The sequence below is a fragment of the Anomaloglossus baeobatrachus genome, chromosome 7, assembly GCF_048569485.1.
Source record: "Anomaloglossus baeobatrachus isolate aAnoBae1 chromosome 7, aAnoBae1.hap1, whole genome shotgun sequence".
In the NCBI taxonomy this organism is placed as follows: domain Eukaryota; kingdom Metazoa; phylum Chordata; class Amphibia; order Anura; family Aromobatidae; genus Anomaloglossus; species Anomaloglossus baeobatrachus.
In genome coordinates, this window is record NC_134359.1 from 234,984,166 (window position 1) to 234,998,847 (window position 14,682).

Sequence of the window (14,682 nt, forward strand, 5' to 3'; positions counted from 1 at the left end):
TTGCGTGTAAAGTGGCCTTAATGAAAAGCAAAGATTAATTTTTTCAACGACTTATAGTGTCCATTTTCAACAAATAAAGGCAATAATTCTTAAATATTTACCTGTTGTCAACAGGATGCCATTTTGGGAAAGGTGCTAAAGGATGGCTGCATGTGTGTGGCAAAACTGGGTCAATCTTTGGGAAATATACTTTCCCCTAGCCTTTTCTCTATGGCAAACCGACAACAAACATTGGTTGCAAATAAAGGTTTTTATAGGTGTGAGGGATCTAGACATAATGTGTGTCCCTTTGCCCAAAACAAAAAAATAAAAATGTGGTTTCACTACCTTCTGGAAAATCCCATATGCTAAAATCTTTCATTAACTGTGATACAGAATACAGATCATACGATTTATTGTATTGAATGTGCAACATATAAATTATGTTATGTGGGATATATCTCTCGAAAAATGCATAGCTGAACACATTGCAAAGATCAATAATGATAATGCATCATATTCCGCAGCCACCCAACATTCAACAACTAGACAAGGGAAATCTGGATAGTTTTTCCTTTCCTTATATTGAGAGAGTTAGGGTACCGTCACACTTTAGCGACACACCAGCGATCCCACCAGCGATCTGACCTGGTCAGGATCGCTGGTGCGTCGCTACCTGGTCGCTGGTGAGCTGTCAAACAGGCAGATCTCACCAGCGACCAGTGACCAGCCCCCAGCCAGTAGCGACGTGGAAGCGATGCTGCGCTTGCAGGGAGCCGGTGTCTAGAAGCTGCAGACACTGGTAACCACGGTAAACATCGGGTATGGTTACCCGATATTTACCTTGGTTACCAGCGCACACTGCTTAGTGCTGGCTCCCTGCACTCATAGCCACAGTACACATCGGGTTAATAAGCAAACCTTTGCTTATTTACTTGATGTGTAATCCGGCTACATGTGCAGGGAGCCGGCACTGGCACCGTGAGAGCGGCAGACGCTACTAAATAAGGTAAATATCGGGTAACCACCTTCGTTACCCGATGTTTACGTTGGTTACAGCTTACCGCAGGCTGCCAGACGCCGGCTCCCTGCTCCCTGCACATTCAGATTGTTGCTCTCTCGCTGTCACACACAGTGATGTGTGCTTCACAGCGGGAGAGCAACAATAAAAAAAAATGAACCAGCAGTGTGTGCATCGAGCAGCGATCTCACAGCAGAGGCCAGATCGCTGCTCAGCGTCACACGCAGCGAGATCGCTTATGAGGACACTGCTGCGTCACAAAAACCATGACTCAGCAGCGATCTTGCTATGTGAGAAGTACCCCTGAGAAGGACCCTTAATGCATCCACTAGAGGTGGTAATAGGATGAAAAATTTAGCCTTAAAAAGAAGCCTTTTGGATTTTTACGTTTAAACTAAATTTCCAGAAGGGTATAAACTATAGGAATGATTTATATTATATATTGACAGTGATTGGTTCTGCTGGTGTTTGCAATGTGCTTGGCTATTTGACATATTTTTTGTTGGGGTTTTCTTTTTTTTTTTTTTTTTATAGTCCATTGTAATTATATAGAGAAATTCATCATGGAATGTTACACATCATACTTAGCAATATCTGCACTATGTTAATAGTTTTTTGTATAAGATTACTGCATGATATACTACGGTATCTCACAATTCCTTCCCTTTTTTTTGTCCAATCCCCTTTTTTTGTTTTTAATGAGTGGTTTTAAACCTGTGTTTCTAATTTTCCACAATTATATTGTTAATTCATGCACATAAATACCTAGAGTTTGCGAAGTATTTTAGCCTATGATTAAGGACGCTCTTCTGCGTCAGAAACGCGTAAGGGTCTTCATTTTTTGGAAGGCCTTTTTTTAATTCTATGTGGAAATAAAGCAAGAATACATTTTATTCTGGATGTGCTGATTTTTCTTTGTCTTCTAGGGGCAACTAAACTGGCTCTCAAATTAGGAATCCTAAACCATCTCTTATTTCAGAGGTACGCCAGATAGTGGCATGGTCTGGACCGCCAGCGTAGCCCTGAATCTTGAAATGCTTTGGTCTAACAACCCCTTTCTCCCACCCCCGAGGAGGGCTCGGACAAGAGTAAAGAATCCCACAAATATTGACAGACAGGTGAAAACCAAGACTCAAACTCACTGCAAGCACACAAAGGGGAAAAGGCAATACGTGCTCAGGGACAAATAACATTCAACCGTTCAACAACTGGATCACCACACACAAAGACCAGTAATGCTGGAGCAAAGCTAGAGCTATAAATTGGCATGAGGGACCAGGTTCCACCATCTTTTAAAGGGTGGAGGCAGCTGTGATATGTCTTCAGCAACCTGTGACCACAGCAGCAACTCACAAACCAGCAGAAATTAACTTCTACTAGAACGATCACCTGTGAACACAAAACTGATCAGCCCAACTCTGACAGAGTAAACTCAACAGCACCAGGTGCTCTGTCAGACTCTGCAGTGTGAAAAGACTCTGAAAATGCCAACACACTGGATGAGATTAGAGCAGAACACCGCATGACATGATCATATGCAAACCACATACTTCTGGTCATAAGATTATCACTCCTACAGGCAAACAGAGCTGAATCCTAGCAGTGTATTTGCTACCATTGTTTGGATTCGGAAAGTTGCAATGCTTGTCAAAAACAGGGCGCTAGGCTGGACAACCCTATTAAGGGAATTAAAGGAAATAATTAAAAGTTAAAAAAGCAAGTGTAACACAGCAATACTGACGAATAGAAAGAATCCAGGGTTTACACATTTATTCACAACAAAACAGGGCTAACGCATTTTGGCACTGAAGCAGTAGCTTCTTCAGGCAATCACCAGTAAGGCCCGTTTCACACATCTGGCATTTCGCTGGATTGCCATATCCAGCACAATCCAGTTCAGTGTAATACTATACAATGGCATCGCAACAAGCTCCGATCACATGACAGCATGTGACCGGAGGTTGCCACGATGCCATTGTACTGTATTGCACTGTATTGGAGTGTGCCGGATCCTGCAATCCGGCGAAATGCCGGATGTGTAAAACGGCCCTAAGTGAAAGGCTCTATGCACAAAACAACATTTGAGTCAGCCGCCATCTGGATGTATATGAACAGCTCTGTCATATGCAACTATACAGTGGCATACGTCACACATTGACCATTCCATATACCATGTGGTTTACGTTATGGTAGCTGCAATTGGTATTGACAAAAGCAGTCTGCTGTGATTTCATAGAAAGGTAGAAAAAAAGTTCTACTAATGTATACTTGCCATCAGACCAAAGGCAAATTTTTTTGGGCTTTTGGTCAGGTAAAGACCTATGAATGATTTGAAGTGCATCATACAATGAGGCGCTTTTCCCAGGCAGGGATGAGACACAATGTGCACAAAGCCTAAGCCATTGATCGCACAGCTATAAAATGACTCGTGTTTTAGATATCACATTACGGATGGGAAGGTTATTTTAAGCTGCTAAAGCTGCAAAATAAATTATGATTACTTATTGTAATGTTCTTGTTCACTCCTTCATATGCACAAATGAGACAAAATGAAAAGTTCGGACACCAAGGTAATCTGTTTGAATTACCTAGAAGAGGAGGATGAAGTGCTCCGTCTTTCTGTTTGCTTAACAAATCAGGTCTTCAATCTTTCCATTTAATGGGCAGATTACGGTACAATGAGTAACAAGGTGAAAATGAAAAATTAAAGGCAAATTGCTGACTTTAGTGCTACAAGGTCTTATTTATACCAGTTTCCAATTACTAAAAGGAAAAAGCAGCTCCTGGACTTGTAGCCATTAATAATTGAGACCACTATCTCGCTATTACCATTTTTCAAGATAAGACGACGCTGCACCACAATGTAATTAATTGAACGGCAGCTAAGAAACAATTTATTTACAACCAAAGATCCTTTTAACCATGTGTTAACATTTCTGACAGAGCCGACCTTGGCCTACACGCACTTCTCACCATTCATTAAGTGTTTGAAACGAGAGATGGGACCGAGGGCATTTCTGCTGGAGTACCTGACAGATCTTTCTGTGCCAATAACCTCTTCCATGAGTGCATGTGTGTATTTTAATCTCACCTCTTCCATTCCTGTCCATTTTTATTTTATTGCGATTTGCTTGGATGTATATATTTACTGAATCCGTCATCTACAGCATGCAGAAGCATTCAAACTTTGCAATATAAAGATCCTGTACAGAAATAGATCTGTTAGTGTTATCTGTGATAACATGGACTCTGTCAGTGCCTAGCATGGGTTACGTTTCTTAAAATTCAGCCAGACATGATGATAGTTTGCTTCTGAACGGGGGATAAGCCCCTCATTGTTTCTACAAGACTCTTAAGGTACCGTCACACTAAGCAACGCTCCAGCGATCCCACCAGCAACTTGACCTGGCAGGGATCGCTGGAGCGTTGCAACACGGGTTGCTGGTGAGCTGTCAAACAGGCAGATCTCACCAGCAACCAGTGACCAGCCCCCAGCCAGCAGCGAGGCGTGGAAGCGATGCTGCGCTTGGTAACTAAGGTAAATATCGGGTAACCAACCCGATATTTACCTTGGTTACCAGCGCACGCCGCTTAGCGCTGACTCCCTGCACTCCTAGCCAGAGTACAGATTGGGTTAATTACCCTATGTGTAGTCTGGCTATGTGTGCAGGGAGCAGAGAGCCGTCACTGACAGCGTGAGAGCGGCAGACACTGGTAACGAAGGTAAATATCGGGTAACCAAGGAAAGGGCTTCTTGGTTACCCGATATTTACATTGGTTACCAGCATCCGCAGAAGCCGGCTCCTGCTCACTGCACATTCAGTTGTTGCTCTGTCGCTGTCACACACAGCGATGTGTGCTTCACAGCGGGAGAGCAACAACTAAAAAATGGTCCAGGACATTCAGCAACAACCAGCGACCTCCCAGCAGGGGCCAGGTTGTTGCTGGATGTCACACACAGCGGCATCACTAGCAACATCGCTGCTACGTCACAAAAGTCGTGCCTCAGCAGCGATGTTGCTAGCGATGTTGCTTAGTGAGACGTGGCCTTTAGGAGTCTAGTGTTAAAGTTCTTGTTGACTCATGTAATTGCCTTGGCCAGTGAAGGTCAAATACCCATACAAATCAATTATGCGAACCTCCCATTGTATCACTATGTGTATTGCTAGATGAGATGTAACTTAGCTGTGTCTTTCTCGTCTCTGCCAGAGACCATTACTACTAGGGATATTTTATATACGGCTTGAAATCTAGCCAATAAGAGCCCAGTCTTATCCACCAATCTTGAAGAACCCAATGGTCTGAATGGAAAGCTCAGGGGTTTAAGAAGGAGGACTGCCCATTGCCCAGGTAGACTCTTGCTACATGATACCAATCTAGGATCTGCGGATCCGATTGGCAAGCCATAACCGAATGGATTATAATACTACATGGAGGTCAGCATCGAATGCAAGGATTCGGCTGAGATATCAAAGACTACCTAAGGAAGGAATCCAGCTTGGGACAATCCAGTCACCTGACTACAGGCTTTGCGGACCTCAGCCAGCTTCCTAAATCCGGCATTATTCCATTTTCGGTGGGTGCCCATCGAAAGTGGGGTGCTGCTGGTTTAGAGTAAGTAGCCCTGGAAGTTCTGAGGCACGGACATTTTAATCCCTGGTGAGCCAGCGGAAGGGTGAGAAACTGTTGCCGGTTACATTCTGTGGTTTTACTGGTTATGTGCCATATGCCGTTAATTGTTCGGGGATCCAATAAAGTCTTAATATTGTTATTCCCTCATCCTGTGTTGTCTGAGTAGTGTTCCACCCACGGTTAAGGAGGTCGGGCGTTCAGTTGGGATGAGCCCTGGGCCATGCTGTCTTTCTAAAGGCGACCGGATCAGCAGACAAGAGCACCCACTGACCCCCGTGCATTATCCACCTGCCTTTCTCTACTAGATTCGACAAATTTCACTTTTCACAGCGCTCTATATGCCTAATGATTAGAGTTGAGAAAAAAAAAAAAAAGATTCAAAAAGGACCCTGGTCTAATGGAAACATTGGTAGTTAATTGGCTGCCAAACAGGAGCCCAACGAGTCAGCTCCTACCCCACGCTATTCCCAGCATCTTTTCTGATTAAATGATTCGGAGCAACGTCATCTATTGTGACATGACCCATGTACAATGACGTCGGGCCAGGAAAACTACACAGAATGAGCACTGGGGAAGCTGTCAAGTAAAGCATGGAGTGCAGCACTCAGGTCCGGTGACTATGGACTACTCTTATGAATCGTTTTACTCAACTCCCTTAAAGGATTGTCCTAATATTACCTTTTTAAGAGTGCACCTCCCTTCTCCCTCTTTCCTTCCTGTTTGAAAATTGACAAACCAGCAACAGTGTCACGACACTGCCCTGATCTCTGCACTCTTCAAGAGCCAGCACTGGAGAGGCACACGGGCATTCAAAATGTCTGGATCCAGCAATCTCGCAAGCTTCAGAGCGCCATAAGCCAGTTCTAAAGTATAGACCCAATGTCACAGGGAATATACTGACAGACCAGGGGTTACTAAACTCGCCCTTAAACTCGAGAACATGCGCTGTCCCTCTTCTCAGAGGAAAGCTTGATGGTAGACAGGTTCAAACCCCCAACGTGACCCTGTCTCCTGACCCTGATCATACTTGTCCCTACTCTGGGAGTAGGCCGGAGACCCAAAGACAAAACCTTCCAGAAAATACACAGACAAGGGAGAATGAAAGCTCATACACTATGCACTCAAAAACAAAAGAGAGCCAATATGTGAACAGAGGAATAAAGAAAAAAGTAGGGAATAACTCACAACAGGGGAAAAGTTCACACCACGCAGAAAAACAACTGTTGTTTACCATGAACTGACAACCACTGAGACCAGGATCTATCTCTGATGCTACCTTCGGCAGTCTCCTACTACACTCCACAGCCTTAAATAGGGAGAGACCAGCTGAAGATAGTAATCACCAACCTAGCTCTCAGAAAAGTTGCACACTGCTTCAAAAAGGATTAAACTCCTGCACCGCTGGGAGCAGTGAAACAACTAAGCAGACACCCAGTCGAGCACTTATGAGAGATGAAGTTGCCTTTTGGAGTCCGCAATGTGAACAGAGTCCAACGCTGTAGTAATAATCCGCATGTGCGGTTCCAGACAGTGTGGTGTAAGAAGTTAAACTCGCTCATCTCCAGGCATCAACAACTAATAAGGGAAGGGGCATTATGTGACAGTTACAGAGATGTTTCCAACTGTTTTATTCTAAAATGTGAAGGCGGCAATGATCAGCAGCGGCTAATTCTCTATAGTGGCCACATGACACATTTTACCGGTTGTTGATGCTGAGAGACTGGTGGGGAAAATAATGAATGCGGAGAAGCGGCATTGGCCTAGAAGGTGAGAAAAAATTTATTTTTTTTTCATTTGCTGTACCACATTGAGACCACTAAGTTTAATATTTAAAGTAGGGGAGAACACCTTTAAGTATCTTTACTCGTAGTTTTATGTTTCTATAGAATGAACAAAGTCAACAAGGTGGTACTCAGAGCCTCTTATTCTTCACAGCGTGAAGTAGTAAGCACCTCGAGGGGCCACCAAGTAGTGCCTTCCTACAGCGGCGTATTACCCAACGTTTGTAAGTGAGCACAACCACATAATTACAAATACAATGGTATATTCCATATGACATAAAGAAATTACAAGTATAAAGAGCGACAATATATTACAGCAGACTGCTGAAACTATAAATATGTCATATGAATAGGAGCTGATCTGCAGTACTTGGTAGAGGCCACAACACAATGAGTTTATATGCGGCTGCTTTCAAATCTGGTATGCGGATTAGTGGGGGTGCCGTGTGTTGCATTTCACTGATCTGACATGGATGATCTTTCCAAAGGATACATCATCATTATCAAAAGTGGAGAACCCCTTTATATTATTTAACCACGTTAATATTTGATATTATGAGCACCCCTTCAAATATTTAATTGAGGAGATTGCAGACTCTCCAGTGTTTACCGGCCTTTGTACCGTGCATTTTTGTCTGGAATTTCAGCGGAGTCATATTCACCTGAATCAGCTGCAATAGTAAGCAAAGTCGTAACAAAATGTATTGTGCTGTGCCTGGAAAACAATAAATAGGATGCAGCCCCGCAATCCCTTCTAACTGCTAATTGTGGGACTACCGGGAGTCTGAGTCCACCAATCCGATATCGATGACCTAAACAAACGTTACTAAAGAAATTAGGCAAATCCGTCGTTAACTGATCATACTGCTTTACGGCGTTAACCCTAGAACGCGCAACCATAGAAATCTACCATAGAAAACAAGTGACCTAGCAGGCCTGCGAGGCCCCAGGTATGTGTTCTAGGGTTAATCCATCGCTTATAACTTTCACTGTCTTACATAAAGATAGGGTTTCTTTTTCCAATGCCCAAAAAAATAATTTTAGTAGTAGATTGTTATCTACAGGTCAGGTATATCGAATGCAGAAACTGGGCTGGGGAAGATCAATTCTGACTTGATTGGCCAACAGTGTTTAAGGAGTTGCCTTATGGTAGGTAGTCAAAACCCCGTAAAAGCTCGTGCCTTTGTCCTCAGATTTCTTACGATCTATGGAAAAATCTCCTTGCCCCTGTATGATCATTCATTTCTTTAAATCATTTTCAATACACCCTCTTTTCTGTATAAACTTTCTAAACTGTTTCGGCACGTGGAACAGACTTTTGAAGGCTTACAAATACAAATTAGAATAAGTGACAAAAAACACAAAAAAATGTTTAGAGCAGAAAACAGATTTAAATTGGACATTCCTAATTATATATTTTCTCTCATTAATTAAGAATTTTTGTAAAACAAAAAGACCATCAAGACATCGTAAGAGAAATTCGAGACACTTACAAGGTTTTCTTTTAGCACGAAGCAGTTTTCCCTTGCCGCATTATTTTACAATTCATTACGGTTACATAATAAACCAGCGTTTAACTTACTGTCATTTTGCCCCTCTTTCTTCAGCATCTGTACGGCACCGACATACTTCTTCAGCTGCACCTTCAATACTTCGTTTTCCCTGTCCAAACATAATAGGAACACAATGCATCATAAAGTCACCGTAAAGGATTTATAGTGTGGCACTGTTAATGCAAACATTTCTGAAATAAGTGACAGATGATTCTATTGTTTAAAGTGCACCAATTATCTCCACATAAGGAGGTAGCCACTCTTACACGCCGGCCAACGCACATGCCAACAAAGCCCATAAATCATCAAATGTCTCGAAATACACTCCTGCTTTCAGGGAACTGATAAGCTGTATTTTCAGAACTAAGCTTTAGGAAAGGAAGATTCCTTTTACAAAGACAAACTGACAGGAGCATTTACATATTAAAGAAAATTAGACATATTTAGGATCCATACACAACGGGCAGTGATCATCTAGTTTAATAGCTGTGTGAAGATAGCACTACCTGGGAAAAGCCGGGGTAATTTACTCTGTTAGAAATAGATGGCAATATAACCTAAAACGAGGAACCTGTCAGTAGGATTTAGGCCCCAAACCGGTTGTCCATGACGGTGAATGCTTCATAACGATGATGTGCTCTGGGCACATTCAGCAAAACAGAGAAAACTTACTTTGAATGTTGAACTCAAATGGCAATAAAAAGTCCAAGGGTTGGAATTGCTTCCAAAATAGTCAAGTTGGCAAGTAACCATACAGACTTGATTGACGACTTAAAGACCGGATACAATGTCATAATCAAACCCCTTCAGCAATAGGCAAATGAGTAAATGTAGGTGAAGAAGTAAATCTCCCTTCGATAAGAATGCACAATATACTGAGGTGCTTTTTTGATGAACCACACAGTGTGTAATGTTAATCAAGCCAGGAGGAGGACCAGTTCGAAAGAATGCCCTACCCTTATGACTTCTTACTGAAGACAACATTCAAGGTGGTTTTTCACTGTTTTGGGGAATCTGTCAGAACCCGTAAACCTCTCACCTACCTAGGTAAGAGGTTGGGGGTTATTTAGAGCCTAAAGTCTGCTGACAGGTTCCATATCAACTGGTAGTATATGTACCCCGGGAGTACATTGTAAAGGGGTAAGTGATAAGTAGAGATGAGCCACCACCCTAGTGTTCGAGTTCGATTCGTCGAACTTGGGGTGTGTTTGTCAAACACTATTCAAAACAATGGCAGGCAAACACAAACCCATACAAACATGCACAAACACGAACGCACACACACATATTATGCTCACCTTACCTTCTGTTCCATCGCCGGCCTCCTGGGACTTGCAGTTCGCCGGTGCAAGATGTATATCGGGTAACCATCGCGACTGATGCCAGAACTTCCACTGACGTCAAAGGCAGGAGCCGCTTGCCGCTGATTGGTCAGCGCACTGCCTTTGAGTAGCATCTGACAGAGGAAGGTCCTCCCTCGTCGCGATTGTTACCCGAAACACATCTTGTACCGGCGAACTTCAAGTCCCAGGAGGCCAGCGATGGAACGGAAGGTAAGGTGAGCATAATATGTGTGTGTGCGTGTATGTTTGTGTGTGTGTTTGTGCATGTGTGGAGTGGCACAATAGGGGACCAGGATGGGACATTTTACAAGTTGTGGAAGGAATTGTCTGCATTGCAATGATTTCCTATGGGAAATCTTGCTTTGCTAAACGAGTAACTTGGTTAACAAGCACACAACCAAAACGGATTGTTCTCATTAACCAAGGTTCCACTGTATTAACACTGAATGACAGTATTACTGTGAAAAGCCAGTTACGCTTTTGGTGATCGAACAGTTATCGAACATAACCTCGAACTGTCGAACTTGAAGCTAATTGTTCGCGTTCGTCGAACATCGCCTAAAACAGGTCGAATTTGAGATTGTTGAACAGTTCGATTCGAACACTGCTCATCTCTATGATAAGTATTGGTTGACAAATTTGTCAAAACAAAACATTTCCTTATTTCTCTATTCCAAAGCCTTGGTTATGGGATTATTATTGTTGGATTGCATGTAAACACATATTTATGTCCTACTTCTACATTTTGAAAAGTAAAAGTTATATACTTTCCCACATTTCTTGGCATGGGCAAAGAGCTATATGTTGTCAGGCAAGTTATTTTGTTCACATGCATGACCGATCTTTCTTGGACTAGAGGGAACTTGGCTTGAAATTGTCGAGAAATGTTGCTGTAGGAAGTCCCAACGCCTGAGTCAAGCTGATAACTGGGCTCCTGGGAACAACACTTGTGATCACAGAGACCACAATCGTAGCAAAGTTTACCTAAACTGCAGTAATAAGCCCTGTAAAGTTGCATTATGACATTACATTTTTTAACTCACTTTATTGAACTCCGAGCATAATAATAGAGTATAGTACAATAATACAAAAACCTACTGTGCACATGAAGATTTTTAAGGTTCATACAACAAGTCACAATTTTAGTCTTTTACTAGAATGTATAGCAATTTTTACACCTCTAGGTTAGGACCAATTAATACGGTTGGCTATTCGAGAAATATGTGGTTAGGAAACATCACACCTAGAGTCTAGAAGCCAAGCAGGCCCCAAGAGTTTCAAGATGGTAAGCGGTTAAGGGAAGACTATAGTAAAGCTCCCTAAAGCCCTGTGCGCACGCTGCGGTTTTTGCTGCGGATTTGCTGCATGATTTGCTGCAGAAAATGTTCATAACCTTTCTACAGTCATTCCCCAGCAAAACCTATGGTAAAAAAAATGCTGTGTGCACACTGCGTTTTTTTCCCCTACAGGTTTTGCTGCAGAATTTCTGCAGCAAAAAGAACAAGCATGTCACTTCTTTTCCCCGGGTACCGGCGTTTTTTGCCATAGATAAATGGTAAAAAAAAGCACAGGGAACAACCTGCGGAAAATTTACGGCAATACAGCGGCAAAACCGCGACAAATCGCGGTAAAACCACATGCGGTTTTCGGGTGCGATTTGCTGCGTTTTTTTTTACCGCAGGTGCAATGTTCTTTCAGAGGGTGCAGAATTTTCTTAAGAAAATTCCATTTTCTAGTGCGCACAGGGCCTAAATCTTAGAAAACGTTTGCAAGCAGCCCTATTTTTTACCAAAATATATTCATATGGTAAAACAGTGTTCAGAAATTTCTTTCCATTGGGTAAATGATGAGGGCTGTCGCTTTGCGTGAAAAAAATAAAAGTTTGTCATGACAAGATGCGAATATGATGGGGCTGTATAGTTTTAGCCAAAAAGTCCAAAAGGCATACCTCTGGTGTATGTGGAATCTTGCCATGCACAGGTAATGATACCTGCCAAAATAACTAAATATTACAGCATATCCATGCCATATGCTCCTTGGTGCTCCTCCTCCCTTCTGGGACGTAACATCACAGCTCAGAGAGCGTGGCCTGCTTCTGTTGTCTAGTAGCTGCCAGCCCCCTGATAATATCTGTTTCCCCGCAGTTTGAGAACAGGGGGCGTTCACCTGCTCCTGGTATTTAGTAGCAGCCAACTCCCTGATAATATCTACTTCTGTTCTTGCCGATGGTGTCGGCATGGCCTGATCTCTGCTGCTAGTAACAGACAGCCCCCTGATATCTGCTTCCCTGCAGTCTGAGAACAGAGGGCTGGATGTTGCTAGTAACAGGAAGCAGGCCATGCACCCACCATCAGACAAAACAGAAGCAGATATCAGGGGGCTGCCAGCAACTAGATAACCTGGTAGAGATTCTATTCTGGAAGATCAAAGCTGTCCTTGTTTTACATGGACACTCATTTATACAGTATGAATTGCCATCATGAAACACACGTTCCTCCAGCAGCAACCCTACTGCTACCAGGAGCAGGGTGATCAGCTGATTCACTTTTTTGTAGAGTTAAGAACTATTGCTTTTTCCCCCACATGCCTTTATTGACTATTTTTCTTCTTTTGGTTTGAAGCCAGTTGTTCATATAGAAAAGGCGGCAAACCTTTATTTCACTTTATCGACCTTATAGAGCTCATTCCAGACAAAACTTAAAATGATAGCTTTTCCAGAACACCTGATGTTTGCACTACCAATGAGGGAATCTTTCCCATTGCCAACCCATTTTAGAAGAAACCAAAATTCCTTTTATTTAGCTCACAAACAAATAAAAATAAACTTTGCATAACCGCACATCAGGGAGAGAAAAGTAACAATCAAAAGTACTAGTCTTCTTAGCCCAGTTTCCAAAAGTAGAGGATCATGCTCTGCTTCAGTAAGTCACAGTACATGTTGGCATTCATGGTTCCCTCAATGAACTGTAGCTACCCGCTGCCAGAAACACTCATACAGATCTAAACCATGACATTCCCACCACTATGCTAGACTGTAGGCAAGACACACTTTTCTCTGTACTCCTCACCTGGTTACTGCCACACAAACCTGACACCATCTGAACCAAATAAGATTATCTTGGCTTCATCACACCACATAACGTTTCCAGTAATCCATATCCTTAGTCTCCTTGTTTTCAGCAAACTGTTTGCAGGCTTTCTTGTGCATCATATTTAGAGGAGGCTTCCTTCTGGGAGGATAGCCATGCACACCAATTTAATGCAGTGTGTGGCGTATGGTCTGAGCACTGAAATGCTGATTCCTCCCCCCCCCCCCTTCTGTAACCTCTGCAGCAATGCTACTTCCACCTACCTCCTGTGGTGAGCTCAGATTGGAGCCTGTAAATAAGAAGCAGACTCAGGTACCAAAAATTATGAGAACCACAATAATAAGGGTGTCGGTCACCCCTGGAGACTCCAGACAGAAGATATTAACGCCATATTTCCTTTCACAATTTTAACCTTCTATACATATGAGACATGGCACATACAATTTTATCCCCCTAGCTAAAATTGATTCTCGCCTAGTAGACAGATCGCACAGCAATTCAAGTTACTACGTTGTGTTCGGTACTGAGCCACAATACTGAAACTAGATCTCCCATGTCAAAAGAACCTTCTCCTGTCACTAAAAACCTAATATCCTTATTTTTTAATGAGACCACACAACGTCTGGGATGTTACTTTGAAGTCAGGAGGATCCTAATTATAAAAGGAATAGAAAACACACAAACTTATTGTTTCATATTCTTACTGATTAAATTAAAGATTGTCAGCTCTTCTTCCTATGACGCCTACTCACAAATGATACTGAAGCCATGCTCCTATGCTTGATATGAGCGTGACATTTCTCAGGTAAAGCTTTTTTCAGATGCATTTCGTGGGTATTTTCCTTCCTTTGGCACACGTTGACTATACACTAATATAAGAAAAAAAATATAAAGATTGCTGTGTATTTTATAAGTGTCATTTTAATAACTTCAATTTGCTTCAAAGCAAATGCAGGGCATCTTTCGTCCTAATTAAGGTTCTCCTAAGGGCGGCTGCTCTGTTGTCTATCTGTTGATATAGATTTTTCTCTGCAGTTACCTGTGTGGGATAAACATACTCCAGTGCTCAAAATTCTTCTTCGGGCATAATATTTTGTATGCGCTGCCTGCAGAGCTGTGGGGTTTCTCCTGACTTCCAGTTCATTTTTTTAAACAAGGTTGATTTAGATTTTTTTTTATCCCTCTCTGTATTTCCCTTGAGCTCTTCTCTTTGTCTTTACATAAGAAACACCGAGGTAGCCACAGCACACCAAGACAGAAAACGGCAAAAAGTGCTCGCGCAAA

The 14,682-nt window shown here is 42.5% G+C and overlaps 1 protein-coding gene across 3 annotated transcripts in view; it reads right to left on the minus strand.

The window, feature by feature from the left end:
* Nucleotides 1–14,682, minus strand: part of SNX29 (sorting nexin 29) — a 584,130-nt gene that overhangs the window by 433,947 nt on the left and 135,501 nt on the right. For all 3 annotated transcript variants that reach the window (XM_075317954.1, XM_075317953.1, XM_075317955.1), the window contains exon 14: nucleotides 8,996–9,075. In XM_075317954.1, the coding sequence (XP_075174069.1) occupies nucleotides 8,996–9,075 (80 nt within the window). The remainder of the gene's footprint in view (nucleotides 1–8,995; nucleotides 9,076–14,682) is intronic.